This window comes from Leptonychotes weddellii, chromosome 10 (assembly GCF_054177405.1).
Source record: "Leptonychotes weddellii isolate Sample4059 chromosome 10, ASM5417740v2, whole genome shotgun sequence".
In the NCBI taxonomy this organism is placed as follows: Eukaryota; Metazoa; Chordata; class Mammalia; order Carnivora; family Phocidae; genus Leptonychotes; species Leptonychotes weddellii.
In genome coordinates this window covers 20,331,110-20,349,757 of record NC_138378.1, presented here as the reverse complement: position 1 = coordinate 20,349,757, position 18,648 = coordinate 20,331,110, and the positions used below count along the sequence as shown (strand labels likewise).

The 18,648-nt window shown below is 45.9% G+C and overlaps 1 protein-coding gene across 2 annotated transcripts; it reads left to right on the top strand.

Moving 5' to 3' along the window:
* The first annotated feature begins 1,336 nt into the window (after positions 1-1,336).
* AAR2 (AAR2 splicing factor) lies at positions 1,337-18,377 on the top strand. Of its 2 annotated transcripts, none has more exons than XM_081832833.1 (4): positions 1,337-1,431; positions 4,123-4,931; positions 7,835-8,064; positions 17,035-18,377. In XM_081832833.1, the coding sequence occupies exons 2-4, from the start codon at positions 4,175-4,177 to the stop codon at positions 17,200-17,202; spliced, it is 1,155 nt and encodes a 384-aa protein (XP_081688959.1). In that variant the 5' UTR covers positions 1,337-1,431; positions 4,123-4,174; the 3' UTR covers positions 17,203-18,377. The 2 variants fall into 2 exon arrangements, with proteins under 2 accessions (XP_081688959.1, XP_081688960.1); XM_081832834.1 differs by lacking the exon at positions 1,337-1,431 and adding an exon at positions 1,441-1,749.
* Positions 18,378-18,648: the final 271 nt, after the last annotated feature.

Here is an 18,648-nt window from a genome sequence, read left to right as displayed (position 1 = left end):
TGTCGGTAGTACCAGAGTTGAAAACCTGATCTGGATGCACATGTGACCCATAAGGTGGCATTCCAGGGCCCCCATCTGTAGCTTCCAAGCCCATAATTTAGTGCTGGAGTCTCTGAGAAGATGGTGAGCCCAGCTGGTACAGGGAGCTCTGAGACCAGGCCACGGAGCTCAGCACCCAGCCCTGGGAATAAGGAGGGTCAGGGAGGGAGCTGAGCTTCTTCAGGCAGGAAATGGAACCGACATGACGGGCTGAGTGTGACATGCGTGACTGTGACTGATGGAGGTCATCTCTGGTTAATCCAGCAGCAGCTTATTGTGATTAGCCATGACTGCAGGGCCTCGTCTAGTCTGCAACCCACTAAGAGATGAGTTTTGACTGAGACAAATTGGTGTGTCCAGCTGTCACTGAGGAAGGGTGACAGACAAGCTAAGAAGCAGCAGCAGAGGGACAAGAATAGCCAGTCAGGCCTTGGTTTGCATCCTAACTCTGCCACTCTCCAGCTGTGTAACCTCTCTGAGCCTCGGTTTTCTCTTCTGTAAGCTGGGAATATTAATATCTACTTACTAGGGTTAGTGTAAGGCTTAGAAGTTATATACGAATGGCCTGCCCTATGGATTTTGGGCTTACCTAGCCAGTCCTCACAATCATATAAGCCATTTCTTTGCAATAAACCTCTTAATATATGTCTCCTATTGATTCTGCTTCTTTGGTTGAACCCTGACTGACAGAACCATGCAGCACAGAGCAAGACCCCCAAAGAGAAGCCGTTTATTAATACAGTCATTAATTAAACTTGTGATAAATACACACACCCAGCTGAGCCCTTGTGCCTGCCTTCCTGCTGGGTTCCAAGGAAACAACAGAGAACCAGACAGGCAAATTCCCTCCCTCGTGGCACGTTTGTAGCCTGCACGCCTGAGGACACGGGATGATTATGGCCACAGGGATCCATGTGGTGGCTACTGGGGCTGAGACTGGTTCTTCTCTGCCCTGCGGGCTGGATTTCTGACAATCTCCTCTAGGACTGATTGTGGTTGGAAGCTGCGACTGGGTGGTGATACTCAGGTCGAAACTGGCTGACTGGGACCATTACTGATCATCTGATGTGCCTACTAGGCAGCCATGCTCTTGACCCCAGCTTCAGCGACCATGACTGATTGAGACCAAAGGGCCAGGGCTGGTGGATGTGTTTCTGGAGCAGGATTACATAATTTGGTGAAAGTTGTTATCCATGGTTCAGGAGCTAAGACGTGTAACTTAAACTAGCAAAAGGCAACATTTGATGGGGCGGAACCTGCAGGCGCGGACCGTTCCTCCCGAGACCAAGAGCTCTGCCGGGCCGCTTTCGCCGTCGCTCCCGTCCCGAGCCAACGCGCGAGAACTTCCGGTGCGTTTCGGCGGTGCTTGAGAGCGGGGAGAGTCCGAAGCTGGTGAGTGCGGCCGCCTGGCCTGTTGGAACTTTTCTGCTTTCGTTGTCTCTGTGGCCCGGCCACCCTTTTCCCGGCTCGGGATCGCGGAGTGCCCTGAAGTGGGGCGCCTCGCCGGGACCCGCGTCCCGCCCTGTGGGCCGGTGCTGGGACCCTGGTGGCTCTGCAGGCCTTTCTCCCCGATAAACCGTCACCAGAGCCCCGGTCGCCAGTACTTCTTGGGGCACCCGGGGTAACTTCGCTGTTTCCCTAACTTGAGAACTTGGGTGCCGGAGACGTTGGCGGCGCCCGATTTGGTTCTGTCCGACTCTGTAATTTCGGGTAAGGTAATTTGCCCAAACCGACCCTTTGTTTCTCATCTACAAAGTGGATATCATGTTTTTATTAAATAAGTGCTTATCGAGCATCTAGTGTGTGCTGGAGGAACAAAAACACTCAAGTCTCACGGAGGTGACAGCCCTCTACTAAACATAAACGCAAAATTGTAGCCTGATCAATGAAATGGGAAGGTACAGGGTGCCGGGGGAGTGAGGGTCCCACGGGATACCTGACCTAACCCCGGGTCAAGCAAGCTTTAGTGAGGAAGTGAATATTGAGCTGAGATCAGAAAAAATGATTTGAGGAAGAGTTTTTTTTTACCCAGGGAGCCTCCTGCTTGAGGGTCTGTAAGAGGCCAATGTGGCTGGAACAGAAATCGGGGCGGGGGGGCGGGGGGGATGCGGGGGGTGCATGGTATGAAACAGTCAGGAGTTGGGAGGGGCCAGGAAGCCCAGGCCTTGTAGGTCTTATAGGTCATGGTAAAAATTCTGGTTTTCCCGGAGCCATAAGAGAAGCCACTCAACATGGCATTAAGTGTGGCTTAGATTGGCATTTTGAAAAGTTCACTCTGGCTCTTGGGATGGAGAAAGGGTAACTTGGAGTAAGGAGGTGATGGAGAGAAGCAGATGGATGTGACTTTGTGCATCCCAGGGCATTTTCTCCGTGCCAGGCCATGTACCAGCTGCTGAAGATACAGGGAAGAGAATTATAGCTGGTGTAATTAGAATAAAGGAATGTCATTATCAAGGAGGAGCACAACCACAAGGGAAAATGGCTAGTTAATGAACAATTATTCTAAATGCAATAGCTCTTCATTTAGCAAGTATTTATTAAGTACCTTCTGAATTCAGGGTTGGGAATAAGATGATGATGATGCAAATTATTTAGAGCAGTGGCTTTCAGGCTTTTTTGACTGTGACCTACAATAACTAATACATTTTACCTCATGACCAAGAATCCATACAAACACATAAAACTTCAGAAGACGGTTATTATCTTTATTACTCATGATGCATGCTGGTTTTTGTTTTTTTTTAATTCTCCTTCCATTAAAAAAAAATTAATGCTGGTTGAGACTCTAAATTGATTTCTTAACCCATTAATGAGTTTTGACTTGCAGTTAGGAAAAAAAAAATGCTGATGTAGGGTGAGTCATTTGTCGTGGTTTGGGGTTAAGATGATAAAACATTGCCCCTAACATTTTTGGAACCAGGTTGGCCTTCCTTTCCTCACTGTTTTATTTTGTTCTGTTTGCTTAACATAAAAAAGAGTAAGAAGAATTAAACAGGCAGCTGGTTCTTCAGTTTGTGAAATTTGGGGGTCTTGTTTGTGCATCCGGCTGGGTTGGAAGTGCCTAGAGGTAGTGGTGACTGTCCTACTCTGTGGATGTTTCACAGATCATTGTTTCAGGCAAAGATCTGGCACGGTGCGGGCACTCAGTGATTATTTGTTAAATTGAATAGGTAAGCATCTTGGGACTAGAAGGTTAGATCATTGTTTGGATTAAATTAGTTCATGTTGGAACCATTCCTATATATACCACCCAGGCAGTGTCTGCCTGCCTACACGTTGTGCCAGTATGTCCCCATGGATGGTAAAATAAGTGTTCTTGCTCTTTCTCTTCTAAATACTGATCCTAGGCCAGCCATGCCACCTGAATCCATTCTGGGGAAGGGATCCAGAGTTGCCACTGACTGTAGGCCCTATGGGAAGTTGTTTCACTCCCTGGACTTCAGGGGTTTTTATGTGTAAAAGGAGAAGAGGAGGTTTGTGGTTGAAAAGCTTTCTGCTTCCGACACGTTTTGTGAATTTTAGATGCCGAGCACCCACTTTCCACCTTCTGTCCGTGTCTGGGCCTTCCTTGAGGCTTATGGGAAACTGGGTATATGCTGGATTTAATCATCCTTCTCAGCTCCTTGGGACTCTTCAGCAATAGGGTTTAGGCAGAGTTATAGTGTGAGGCAGTTTAGGCACAGTTGTAGTTTCGAATAGACCACCCAGGCTTTCCCCACCTTCATCCTGTTGTGAGAGAGAGATCTGGGAGCAGATCCTGAATGAACAGTGAGAAGAACACTGGCCTGGAGGACAGGGTACCAGGTTCTAATTTGTGTGACCTTGCATGACCTTGAGCACGTCACTTCTCCTCAATGTCTTTCTGGCTATGCAGTGAGTGTTCTTTCTCAATAAACCAAAACACAAAATCCTCTTCTTCCTGAGTCTTATTTTCCTCATCGGTAAAATTGATGCAGGGTTGTGGCGAGGATTAAGGGAGATAATTATGTCAAGGGTCTGATTCAGTCTGGCACATGCAGAATCCTCAGCAAATGAAGCATCTTTCCCCAAGTTCCAGTTAACTCTGATTTCTTTCTTTTTCAGTTGTTCTGGAAGACAAGAGGGATTCTCTTTTTGGTCACCTAGCACTGATCCCATGGCTGCCATGCAGATGGATCCTGAGCTTGCCAAGCGCCTCTTCTTTGAAGGGGCCACTGTGGTCATCCTGAATATGCCCAAGGGGACAGAGTTTGGCATTGACTACAACTCCTGGGAGGTGGGCCCCAAGTTCCGGGGTGTGAAGATGATCCCACCAGGCATCCACTTCCTCCACTACAGCTCTGTGGACAAGGCCAATCCCAGGGAGGTGGGGCCTCGTATGGGCTTCTTCCTTAGCCTGCAGCAGCGAGGCCTGATAGTCCTGCGCTGGAATGCCGTCCAAGAAGAGGTAGACCTGTCCCCAGCCCCAGAGGCTGAGGTGGAGGCCATGAGGGCCAACCTCCAGGAGCTGGACCAGTTCCTGGGCCCTTACCCATATGCCACACTCAAGAAGTGGATTTCACTCACCAACTTTATCAGCGAGGCCACAATGGAGAGGCTGCAGCCCGAGAGCCGGCAGATCTGCGCCTTCTCAGAGGTGCTTCCCGTGCTCTCCATGAAGCACACCAAGGACCGCGTGGAGCAGAATCTACCTCGCTGTGGTACTGAGTGCAAAAGCTACCAGGAGGGCCTGGCCCGGCTGCCAGAGATGAAGCCCAGAGCCGGGACAGAGATCCGCTTCTCAGAGCTGCCCACACAGATGTTCCCGGCAGGTGCCACGCCAGCAGAGATAACCAGGCACAGCATGGACCTGAGCTATGCCCTGGAGACGGTGCTTAGCAAGCAGTTCCCCAGCAGCCCCCAGGATGTGCTTGGTGAGGAGAAACAGGATTCTTTGGGAGTGGGCCAAGGGATGGGTGTATAGTAGGGGGTACACCTTGGGTTAGCTAGTCCAGTGGTTCCTATACTTGGCTAGGAAGCAGGCTTGCCCAGTCCCCCTGGAGACTGATTCAAGAGAGCTGGAGGAGGGCCCCAGCCGTATCTGTCTGTGTGTTTGTCTATATAATAAACAAGCACCGTAGGTGAACCTGATGCAGCCAATACTGTTTGGGAACCACTGAAGTGGCCCAGCCCCTCATTTTATAGATTGAGGTTCACAGAGGGAAAGGATTTGGCCAACTATGTGGATGAAGTGAGACCAGAGCGGCTCCTGGTTCCCAGCCTCCCATCTGCCTCCTCAGTTCTCTCCTGATTCTCTCAAAAGTGTTGGTCTCCACTGGCTTAGGCCAGGATAGTGATTTTTTAAAAATTTTTATTGTTTTTGTTATTTTTCTCCCTTATTGCAAAAATAATATATGGTCATCATAGAAGCAAAACAAACAAAAATTCCCTCCCAATTCCCACCACCTAGAAATAACCATTTTGTACACTTGGGTGTATTTACTTTTCGTCTTTTGCATGTTTACGTCTCCATGTGCAGCATTTCATTGCAGTCTCTTCTCTGTGTATTTCTATATATTTCCCTTTAGTCTTTTTTTTTCTTCCTCAATTATATGTGTTTGTGTGTATAAATGATTTTTTACAAAAACAAGATTACAGTATATTATTTTGTAATCTGCTTTAGCGTAAACGTTTTTCTGTGTCACTGAAACAGGCCCTCCTCGATAGTGGCTGCCTATGTGCCATAGTTATTGAACCAGCCCTCTGTTGATGGACCTTTAAGATGTCCCTATTTTCCCTGTTGTGTCATCTAATGAACATCCTTGTGTGTACTTATACCTACATTTAGGGTTGAATTGCTGGATCAAAGCGTGTGTGTTGCCAGCTGGGGTGAGGCTGTTGCCCATCACCTCTGAAATGGCGAGTTAGCAAAGGCCTCCTCCAACGGGATGGTTGGAGAGTGATGTCGTTTCGATTTATATTTCTTTGATTCTAGTGACAGCAAACATTCGTCACATCTTTAACAGCTATTTATATTTTTTCTTTTACAAATTGTCCAGGTATTTGCATATTTTTCTGTTGGAAGATCAGTGAGAAATTTGAATATAGGGCCCTTCATATCATTGGCTCTCTGATAAAAGGACACATTTTAATGGGTGCATCTTAATGCATTACACAGTATTATCATTTAATAAGTAACACTTAAGAAATTCTGGCTTAAAAATGAACAGAAATCCTGTTTTCTACCTCTTAAACGTTTCAGTTCTTCAAAGTAATCTTCTGAAGGGTCTGTTGCAGGGATAACTTTGTATCTTCCTGACAGCTCTTTGAAATTACTTCTGATCTCGTAACTTAATTTCAGACTAGGTCAGAAATGCTTGAATTTAAGTACATGCTCTAATTTCAGAGAATAAGCTCCTGTTTTCACAAACCAACCAGGTAAAGCCAACTGTAGAAGCAAATCATTAACCTCTATCATAGAAAGAAAATTTGACAATATCTTGAAAATGTCAGTTCAACATCCAGTATATCTGGACCAGGCAGCTAGACAAACTTAGTTCCACAAGCCTAGGAATAGAGAACTAGTTTTTCATAACTCTGGAGGTGACAGAGATCAAACACCATGCATTTAAAGAGGTACTTGGTGTTGAGTGCATCTATTCTTTTTATGGCCCATGTATAGGTATGACACCACAGAAGCCCTCATTAAATTTGAAGCCAGAGAGAATGTCTCTGATCAATAGCAGTATATCTTGGCAACCAGAGACCCAGTTGCTTGCCCAAGGACAGTGGCTTCTGGATCATGGCGTCTCTTTGTTTCAGACAGGCATCTGGTGGAAATGTGGGAATAATAATAGCTAATATTTCTTGAGCACTCCTTTGTGTCAGGCATTATTTTAAATGCTTTATGTGAACTACATTGATTTATTTAATCTTCCCCACTGCCCTCAAATAAGGAAAACGAGGTATAAACAGATTGAGTAACTTGCCCAAGGTCACACATCTCTGAAGGGCGGAGCCGAGATTTGAACTCAGGTAGTTTGGTTCCAGAGCTCATGCTATTAGCCACCAAGCTGTTCATAGAGGTTAAATCACAGAGCCCTGTGGTTAAACAAATGCAAGTGATTTGGGCTAGCAGGCTAAGCCTGGAACAAGTACTCACAAATTTTCCTCTTCTGGGAGGCTCTGGAACTGTTCTCACCCAATAGGAATTTCGTTTTATCTTTACATTGTTCCCATTGCCAAGCGTTCTATGTGTGACCTTGGGTAAGTCCCTTGACCTCATCTGTAAAATGAGACAGATACCACCTTCCCTGAATACCTTGTGGAGTTGGGCTGGGGATTACATGGTGTAATGCAGCATTTCCCTGGCTCTGGAGCAGACCATTTGCATCAGAATTACCCGGGAAGCTTTTTAGAGCTAAAGATACTGAGGCTCCATCATCTGTCCTCAACCGGGCTCTCCATGGGGGAGGCTTGGGCAGCTTTATCTTCAACGAGCTCTCCTAGTAATTCTGATAGGCAGCCAAGTTTGGGATCCACCTGGCATAATACCCATGGACACATTTTGTAAACTTTCTAAGTGCCAGGCAAATACTAGGTAGATCTCTTCTCTTACAGTCTGATTTTATAAAACCACACTTTGGTTTTTTGTAGCTTGAGTTTAGAGCAGTTCAGCAAACTTGACCCGAGCATGTACTCAGTGCAAAACCCCACCTAGCAGGAGTGCTCTGCAGGAGGCCACTGCCCATTGCTGAGGTCCAGTAGAACTGGTGGCCTCGTAGCATCAGCTGGCACTCCAATCTCTCAGGATCATTCTCCTCTCTGCGCCTCTCAGGTGAACTCCAGTTTGCCTTTGTATGCTTCCTCCTGGGGAATGTGTACGAGGCCTTTGAGCACTGGAAGCGGCTCCTGAATCTCCTGTGCCGCTCGGAAGAAGCCATGGTGAGGCACCACACCCTCTACGTCAACCTCATCTCCATCCTCTACCACCAGCTCGGCGAGATCCCGGCCGACTTCTTTGTGGACATTGTCTCCCAGAACAACTTCCTCACCAGCACCTTACAGGTGAGCCATCTTTTGGCTGACACCCACGTGGGTCAGAATTAAGGCGAGGATGTGTGAAAGCCCCTTCGGGAGGGTTACTTTTTTGTTGCAGTTTCCTAACCTTGGGCTGTTTCCTGTTTCTCTCTTGCACTCAGTTGTAAGTTCCGTGATGCCAGAGACCCTCTCTCTATACCACCCTCTGCCTGCCTTGCCCAAGAGTGCCACGCAGTGGGGTACTTGGCGTTTGAATAACCTCCACCTCTATGAGTTATTCAGCTCAAAACACTTTTTCTTTATCCCTGTAGCCATAAGTTGGTATAACCCAGTAGGACAGAGTTTTGAAGCTTGTTATTTCTAGGGAAACATCTGCAGCTCCTTAGATTTCATTTAAGCATTAAAGTAACTTTGATTTCCTGTTCAAACAAAACGTGCCAGTTTCTGCAGAGATTCTCTGACAGAAAAAGTGAAATTTGCTTTTAACTTGGCAATTAAATTTTCATTATGAGTGGTAATTAGGGAAGAAGCTTCAAACAACTTACAATCTTCATCCTGTGCTATTTCCTCCCTTTGCAAATAGATTAGCTTCCTTTATGTTCTTGGGACAGCCTCTGTCATTCACATTTTTAACTTTCTCAAGTGTGGAAGAGGCAGAAGCTGCAATCTGTCAGTTTCCATACTTTTTGTTCCATGAGCTGCTTTTTTCTCCCTGTGTGTGTGTGAGACCACTATGAGGCCCACTCCTTTGAAGGTGGCTACTCACTAATCTACCACTCCCACCCAGGGTGAGAAAAGGAACAAACATTAAGTAAATGCCTGTTGAGTAGCAGGCATCATGTTTCTCATGCTATTTGGGTTCCCTCATTTAATCTCTCTGGAGCCCTTCAAGGCAGGGAGGATTATTTCCTATTTACAAATGAGAACATTGAGACTCAGAAAGGTTAAGTCACTTATGTAAGGTCACACAGCTGGTAAGTGGCAGAGTCAGGATTTGAACCCAGGCCTGAGTCTTGTGATTATGCTCCTGTGTCCTGAATATAGTATAGATTCCCCCAGTAAGGATTCTTGGTTGACATCAGTGGAGACACCGTGAGGGGCTTATTTCTCAGAGGCATGGGATACTTTTCTACAAACAACATATTATTGGAAGAATCCCTGTAAGCGAGCAGCTGACTTAAAACCCTGGCAGTTGGGGGCGTTGTGCAGACCATGGGGAAAGTTGGTCAAGCTGATGGCTTGAGCCTGGTGTGTTCCACTTAAACAAAAGAAGAGTTATAAAACTGCTCTTTTATTGGTTCTTGACATAACAGAGAGAAGTTAAGTCCCTTTATCTCTCCTCTGAAGGGGAAATACCACTCCACCCCCAACAAGTTCCTGGGTTACATGAGCTAGTAACTGATGAGGGGTGAGAGGGGGCATCAGCTTGCTGACTTGCATCTGGCAATGACCCATGGGAATGATGTGCTACCCTTGTGATGTGCGTTAATGCTGTCACACAAACCTAGAAGGGCCACACTGTGTCATTGGCTGTCCTGACCATTGTCAGCAGAGCTGACAGACAACTGAGCTCTGATTGCTGACGCTACGTTGCCAACAATGATTTATGAAGCAGAGAGGGCCCGGCTGGATTGCTAGATGCCCAGGTGGGGTGTGCAGAGCTGATGGTTGGAAGAATTCTGTCTGGACTTTATACCAAGAAAATTTGATGTCATTATTTGGAAAAATCCAGGACATGTGCCTTTTTTTTTTTAAAGATTTTTTTTTTTTAATTTATTTATTTGAAACAGAGAGAATGAGAGAGAGAGAGCACATGAGAGGGGGGAGGGTCAGAGGCAGAAGCAGGCTCCCTGCCGAGCAGGGAGCCCGATGCGGGACTCGATCCAGGGACTCCAGGATCATGACCTGAGCCGAAGGCAGTCGCTTAACCAACTGAGCCACCCAGGCGCCCGGACATGTGCCTTTAAAAAAATATATGAAGACATACTTTTGAGCATCCTATCTTTATATATGATATTTTCCTGAAAGTGTTGAGGGATCCGTATATTAGGGTCCTGCCCTCAAGAGATTTATTTATTGATTTAGCAGGTATTTGCTGAGCATCTGCTATATTCAATGCCCTGTTGCAGGACTAGAAATATAGCTGTGAACAAGACAGAGTCCCTGACTTGCAGCTTATAGTTTGGTAGGAAAGTAAAACAAATGAATTGATCAAGTCACTCCAGACAGCGTTGTTTAGAAGGTGGTCCTGCCCCAGTACCATTTACCTGACATGGGCCCTGAGACCCTTTTGGTCTCATCTAGATGGCATCAGTTCGTCAGCTTCCATGCCTACCCCTGTCAGTGCACCTATCTCCCATGCTGCCACCTGAGTTACTCTGAAGTGCAGATCTGATACTATTTCTCTGCACCTCCTAATTGCCTAGAAAGTTAAAAACCCAAACATAGATCACAAGGCCCATTCTGATCTGGCTCCTGATCTGTTCTCCAGCTTCTCCTTCCTCTCCTTGTTTTCCCCTGTCAACTTCAGCAATAGTGGTCTCCTTACAAGTTCAAGGAGATGCCATGCTGTTTCAGGCCTTTTTTCTTTTTTCTTTTTTTTAATATTTTTATTTATTTATTTTAGAGAGGGAGAGAGAGAGCACAAGCAGGGGGAGGGGCAGAGAGAGAGAGACTCTCAAGCTGACTCCACGCTGAGCATGGAGCCCTGTGCAGGGCTCGATCCCACAACCCCAAGACCATGACCTGAGCTGAAAGCAAGAGTTGGATGCTTAACTGACTGAGCCAGCCAGGCACCTTCCCCCCATTTTTTTATCATGGTAAAAAAAACACATAACATGTATAGTATTGGTAACTATAAGCACAGCAGATCTCTAGAACTTTTTCATTTGGCACAACTGAAACTTTATGCCCGTTTCATGCCTTCTTAACTGAACATGATTTTCATTCTGCCTGGTGTGAACTTGTTCATCCTACAAGATGCCCTCAAGGCATCCCTCTCTGTGAAGCCATTCATGATCCCTCTCCTTTCCATACTATTAGCCTACTTTGGACTTGTCACTATTATATTACACAGGCTGTGCTTGCTGAAATGTGTACATTGTCTGCCTGACTTCCCCACTAAGCCGTGAACTTTTACCCAAAGCCTGGTTTGTTGTTATCTGGTTGTTTTCAACACCTAGTCGAGGCCTAGCACTTCTCTCACATTGTGTTATTGGGTATTTTTAGATGGCTAGAGCACATAATTCCTGTGGTAGTGTAAATAGATGCCCCTAATATGACAGGTATAAATGGTGCAGTCTGATCAAAGGGCATTATAAGCACTAAAAAGGAATTGGTTAATTCAGACTAGGGTTGCAATTTGAGGAGGAGAGAGCGGATTAGGAGTGACTGTGAAGGGAGGCGTTTAGCCATGTGCTGGAAGGATGACAGATTTCAACAGGCACAATGTAGAAAGGATATTACAAGATCTTTTTTTTTTTTTTTTTAAATGGAGAGTTAACGTTGGTACCATCTTGGCAGTGAGAATCTAGCCCCCCACATGGAGGCACTCACTCAGGATGTGTGTGAGTGAATGAATCAGCCCATAAAAGCTTTCTTCAGCCAGCTGCCTGCTCTGCCCCCAGGTAGTCAAGTAAGTGGAACTGGCTTTCTTACTTAGGAGCTTAAATGGCTACTACCCATGGAGAGGGACTGGTGTTTGTATGTGTAAGCACTTAAAGGCTGCCACATTAGCTGGTATAAAATTAGCCACATAATGGTCTCTGCCATTAGAGGCCCTTTTGAATAAATGCCACTGGTTTTTATAAATCCCATGGATTTAGCTTGAATAAAAATTATTTGTTTTACAAAAATAGATACAGTTTTTTTTTTATTAAAAGCAACTTGAGTCACCATAATTTGTTTAAAACCAATGAAAGGATAATCTGAATTTAATAGTATGTTAGAAAATGAGTTATGTACAAAATAAGGATTCTCATTGCTGATTGCATAGCATTTAGGCATATAGTCACATAACCTGTTTTTTTAAATACTTTAAGTCACAATAGGCCATCTATGCTTTCCAGCTTCATTTCTTGCCAATATTCTAAATGCCAGTGTTCATCTTTAACTCTTGATGGAAGACACTGGCTCTGAGTGATGTCTGTAGTATTTTTACCAGAACACCTGTCATGATCAATTTCACCTATCTACTTGCACACCTTCTGCCGTCAGCTATCACTTTTGCACACTTATTGTGTGCATTATTTCATTTAGCCCTCACCACAGTGCTCAGAGCTAAATATTTAATCTCACTTCACAATGAGGAAGCAGGATCATAGAGGTCACATGATTTTGCCCAAGATCACCGGAGCTAGTGGATGGCAAGGCTGAGTTTTGATTCTGAAGTCTGTGGTGGGCTCCCATTTATTTTTCCCAGATGAAATATCCCAAATTCTTTAAACCAACCTCAGAAGACATGGTTCCTGTTGCTTTTTACTCTCCTGGTGATCATTGTGAAATGATAGTTTTATTTAACACCATTTTCTTCTTCTGCAAGTAGAAATAGAATGTTCTACCTCTGGCTAGTTTCATTCTAAGTTGAATAATCATTTGGGAATTGAAAAAATTAGGAAATTTCATCTTTTTTGTCTGTCCAAAAAATAGGATAAGGTAGTGACTCAGCTACCTACCTTGATATTTTGAATTTCTCAAGGTGACCTGACTGAACTCAATTTATTTAACTTGGGTTTAAAAGAACGCTTTTATGTTTCTGGCTAAAGTAATTTACAGTTTTAGAATATACAGACTTAATGATAAAAATATTAATACCTTTTTCTATATTTAAAGAAAAATACCCAAGGGGTGTGCTTTTAGTTTTAGAGAAATGCAGTTGTTGTGAAATGTTGTTGTCCTCTTTCAAAAGTATTTTTAAAAGATCCAGGATTAATCTTCTGATATCAAGATGATTCATTTCTCAGTGATGTTAAGAAGCGTTTACTCGACTTCACCTTAACAAGTAAAATAAATAGATCATTACCAAGTTTTCTGAAGAAGCCATAAAATTAAAAACAAGAGAATCAAAGTAAATTATTGCTTGAAAACTAGGTAATGTCTGTATATCTCCTTTTCTGAATTATGGGTTTTTAAAATATCAAGTTTGTAAACGATTGGGACAAAAATAGATCACTGGATGCCAGGGGCTTGGGTAAGGGGAGGGTTTGACCATTAAGGGGCAGCACAGGGGAGTTTTTCGGAGTGACGAGACTGTTCAGTATCCTGATTGTGATGGTATGTGGGCTTCAGACTCATAAAACTAAATACCAAAAGAAAAAAATTAATATCTTGATTATATCATATAATGGTTGCATGGGTGTACACATTTGTCAAAACAAATTGAACACTTAAAATGGGTGAATCTAGTTGTATGTAAATTATACCTCAATGAAGTTGCTTTTTAAAAAAAGTCAACCTGGGCTGTGCCCTGGGTCCTGGAGGCCTGCAGAGGGGACAGTTCCAGAAGCACCTGGTCTCCAAGTCCCCTGGCTCCCCACAGGGCAGTGCTGAAAATATGATGAATGTATTAAGTCTGTGTCGAGACAAAAAGAAGGCCTTGGTAGGGACGAAGGATTGAGATTTCCCTACTTGGACTGGATCTCGCTTAACATTTATTACTTGCTCGGCGTTTATCACCATTCTCATCTGTACAGTGGGAATAGTAATTTCCTGTCCTCTTACCTCCCAGGTTTATAGTACGCAGGCTTGTAGTAAAGATTAAATTGACAAGTTCTTTAAAAAGGACAAAGCACTTTTTAAATTAGAAGCCTTATTTTTCAGACAGAAGGTTTTCTATTATACCTGCCTCTGGTTGATTTTACCCCCAGGAATCGTTTGAGAGATGGGTGGGAAGGATAAATGATGAGTCTGAGCCCAGCCTGTTTGGACCTGTCACTGCTGGCCATTGCCAAATGCAGGGCAGTCCCTGCATCTCATTCATATCTGTTCAGTGAGCTTCCTTTGGGCCCTAACTCTATGCCAGGCCCTGGGCGATATGCTGTGTGTGACATGTTGATAAAAAGGACTCATTCTCTATTCTTAAGGAGCACAGATACTGTGAGCACAGTGTGAGAAATGCCATAGAAAGGTTCAGGCCCAGTGCTAGGGGAACAGAGGCTGGAGCAGTTCATTTCAGGTTGGGCTTTTGTAAGAGACCTGTCACAAGGAGGTGGCTTGTGAGCTGGTGATATTCAGGGGCCACCTGCTCCCCAGGACGAGTCATTTATTTTGTCCAGCACCATCACATAATTATTGAGCAATTATTTGGTGCCAAGGACTTGTGCAAAAGTGAACCAAAAATGGATTTTCATAGAGTCTATGGTCTTCTCATTCTTTTGCTCATTAAAACACCTTATGGGTCCTTTATGTCAGACCCTGTGCCAGGAGTGAGTATGCAGTAGGAGAAAGAGTCACTGCTTTGGAGTTGCTCCTTGTCTCTTGGGAGAGCTCCACAGTAAATGGACTGTTACCTAACTGAGATTGAAGCTACGTTCGCCATAACCCTGGGCGCTGGAGGAGCATGAAGGAGCACCTGTGCCATTCTTGGTCTGGGAAGACATCCTAGAGGAGGTGAGGTCTCTGCTGAACCTGAGTCACTAGTAGAAATCCGTAGGTGACGAAGGTGAAAGCAGGGATGGAAGGGTGTTCTATGCCGAGGACAGAGCACGTGTGGGTAGGGGCACAGGAGAAGCAGTAGAGTGTGTTTGGCAGCTGCTCAGCGTGGCTGGAGAGGTGGGGCTGTGTAGGGAGGGGTCCAGTTTACTGTGGAAGGAGGGGAGCAGGAAGAGGCTTTTGCAGCTTCAGCCAGCAGGCTCCCCAGGACCTCGGGACAGACCCAGGAGTATGCAGGGCCTCTAGAACTAATGCTGTTTGAAACAAGGCTTCTGTGCTTCCCGTGCAGGGCCCCTCCCCAGAGCTCCGCTGGGCTCCGCAGTCAGCACTCCAGGGCAAGCCCCGTTAGCTGCCTGCAGACAGGCGGCCGGCTTCCCTGCTGCCTTCTGCCACCGTGCTCACACAGCCCCTCTAACTAGTTATCGATGGGCTGTTTTGTTGTGGCTGTGCTGCCTGCTCCTGTATTTAGTCAATTCCCAAGTTAATGAAACCAAATTCTGTAACCCCCCACTTGTGCTTCTGCACACCCACAGCCCCCAGTCACTTCTGTCCCTGCTACCACTCCGACAAAATGACTCCAAACAAAGACCACTGCAATGAGCTTCACTCCTGCCACCAGGCAGTGGAGAAGCAGCCGTGGAGTACACCTGTTAACTTGGTCAGGTCAAGGCCCCCGGAGCCCAAACTCCTTCCATGGTGATCTGCAGGCCGGCTACAGCAGGAGACAGATGTGGAACAAAGAGCTTCCCCCACCCTGACGCTCCTGCTTCTGTGGGGTGGTCTGGGGAAAATTACTCCTTCCTTTCCTGTTAGTTTCCATCCAGTCACTTAACTCCTCTTAGCCTCCATTTCCATAAAATAGGTATTCTGGTGTGTCTTCCCAGAGCATGGTGAGGATCTGTTGGGATACTCCGAAACTTCTTTGAATTTGAAAACAGTAAAATAGTATGAGAAGGAGTAACGAGTTTGCTGTTACTCTTAGAAGTGATTGGGATCCAGGAAAATCCAGAATGGAGTGTCAGATGTAGAGAAAATTACTGCTCTGCCCCCTGCCCAATGTTTATATCAAATGAAACTGAATTAAAAAGAACATCAAAACAAAGGATTAATATCCAGAATATCTAGAGAACTACAGTAACTCAACAACAACAAAAAAAACCTGACTAAAAATGGGCGAAGGACTTAAATAGACATTTCTCCAAAGAAGACATAGAAGTGGCCAGTACATCTACATGAAAAGGTGTTCAGCATCACTAATCATCAGGGAAATGCAGATCAAAACCACAGTGAGATACCACTTCACACCCATCAGGATGGCTATTATTAAAAAATAATAATAATACATAAATAACAAAAAACAGATCTTGCCAATGATGTGGAGAAATGGAACCCTTGTTCATTGCTGAAGGGTGGCTTCCAGGGGTTGGTGGGAGGGGGCAATGGGAAGTTAGTGTGGGTAAAGAGTATCAGTTGGGAAGGATGTATAAATTCTGAAGATGGATGATGGTTGACAGTTGCATAGCCATGTGAATGTACTTAATGCCACTGAATTGTACACTTAAAAATGGTCAAAATGGTAAATGTTATGTGTATTTAATTTTTAAAATGATAATGTAAAAACTGGTTAAAATGGTAGGTTTTGTATTATGTACATGTTACCACAACTTTATTTTTTTTTTAAGAGAGAACATGTGCACGAATTGGGGGGGGTGGTGCAGAAGGAGAGGGAGAGAGAATCCTAAGCAGGCTCCTTGTCCAGCATGAAGCCCGACGTGGGGCTGTCTCACAACCCTGAGGTCATGACCTGAGCCAAAATCAAGAGTTGGATGTTTAACCTACTGAGCCACCCAGGCGCCCCTGTAAGCACAATTTTAAAAGAAGAACATCAAAGACAACTTTCAAGGGGACTAGAAACCTCTGACTGGCAGCCTGTGGCCCATGAAGATTAGAGCAGCAGTTCGGCCTCGTTGGCCTCGGGCCTGGGACTTTATGGGCTGCAGGGGCTTATAAGCCCTCCAAGCTTTTCTTGGTACCAGCTGGTGTAGTTATAGCCCAGGTGCCCAGGAGAGCTCCCCAGGGGACTGGGCCAGGGTGATGGCCCCCCTGGCCTTACTCTCAATGGGGTATCTCTGCCCAAGATAGTAATTTTCCATTCTAGTCCTGCCCCAGCTTCTCAGCTGGGTTTGGACCTTCTTTCTTGGTTTGGGGGGAGCACAGCAGGTGTCCTGGGCCCATGCCAGCAGCAGCTGATCCACCCGCCCCAGAGAGCTGAACACCATGAGGAAATTTCCACAGCTTTCTCGGCCCCCTCTGTGTTCTCAGGAGTGACTTATCCTCTGTTCTCTGTAGGTTTTCTTTTCCTCCGCCTGCAGCGTTGCCGTGGATGCCACCCTGAGGCAGAAAGCTGAAAAGTTCCAAGCTCACCTGACGAAGAAGTTTCGGTGGGACTTTGAGGCAGAGCCAGAGGACTGCGCCCCAGTGGTGGTGGAGCTCCCTGAGGGAGTAGAGACTGGCTAACTGGGAATACTGTTGGCCAGGGGAGGTCCCTTCCCCCACGGCTGCCGTGCTGGCCTCTCCATTCACCCCTTCCTTCTGGGACCTGCGGGGGTAGCGGCCCCACCAGGTTCTGCAAAGATGGAGCCAGAATTCCCTCTTTCACCAATAAATAAGTTTCTTCAGTGCCCAACAGGCCATATGCATCCCGAAGGCACATTCATGGGTTCCCGTCATGGGAAGGCTAACCTGACCAGATTCCATACGGGCTCTTTCAGAAGCTCTCGGGAGAGACCTGCCTCAGCAGCACCCTGCTTCCTTCTGAAGGAGAAGAATGTGAGCCAGTAGCCTAAGAAAACTGATTGTTTATTCCATAGGATGGTTAGAAAACAAGAAACCCTGGACTGCGCAGTGTCTGAGCTATCAGTTGGTGATTTAAAAGTTAAACAGGGTGCTAGGGAGATGAGCTAGAATTTCTGCCTGTCATTGAATGGGAACACATCACAGAAGACATGGGCATGGGACCACTCAGGAGCTCCAGACTGGGGAGAGGGGACCCAGAAGACAATTGGGTTGAGTCTGACAAGTGGGCAGCTTTGGCTTTCTCCAAATAAGTCCCTTCCTTCTGTCCAGAGGTCCCAGTGGGTAGTTGTCCAAGACTGCTGTGGCTTCTGACCTCAAGGGACTCCCTAATGCCACGTCTCTCCCATCTGTTCCATTCTGAGGCCTCAGACCCAGAGGTGAGACTTGGCAACCCTTCCATATGTCCCCATTCCTCACCAGAGCCACCATGACTCTCTCCAGTGACCTGGAGATTCAACAACAAAGAGAGAGGTTCTTGCTCTGGAGAGGCTTCTTTGGCCCCGTTGAAGTTCTGTGCCTTTATTCAGGGCTCTGGAGATGACCTGGCCAACCTAGATCTTCCCAGTCCTGCTGTGGAGCTGTCAGCCACAGGAGTAATGATGCTCCCATTCCCTCAGAGTCCTGAGGGTGTGCCTGTCACACATAGGTCCTTGCCACCCTGACCGCAAACCACTGTACTGCGACAGGAGTCCCTGTGCCGTTCTTTTCCAAAGTGCGGCTCACACCAGGTTTCTGAATGAGAATCCATGCTAGTTAAGACTTTTGGTTCCACTTGTTTCCTTGGAGATGTTTTTCCCAGAGCATAATGTACATTAAAGTCTTTGAGTTGAGACTAAGTCCCCTTGTGTGAGTGTCTCCTGCAGTTAATTTGCCCACTTCTCAGCTGCCAGGCCACTGTCCACAGACACACTTCTCCCTACTGAGTACCAGGCGACCCTGCCGGATGTCTTCAGTCTCTAGAGGAGGCGAGCACCCAGTGATACCTGGGGCCTCCAAGATAGGCATACCTGAAGGAAGGATTGAGGCCCTGTAGCTTTGTAATAATCAGAAGTTGTTCTCTTCCTCCTGAACCCCACTCATCACAACTACTTGGGAAGCTTGTTAGAA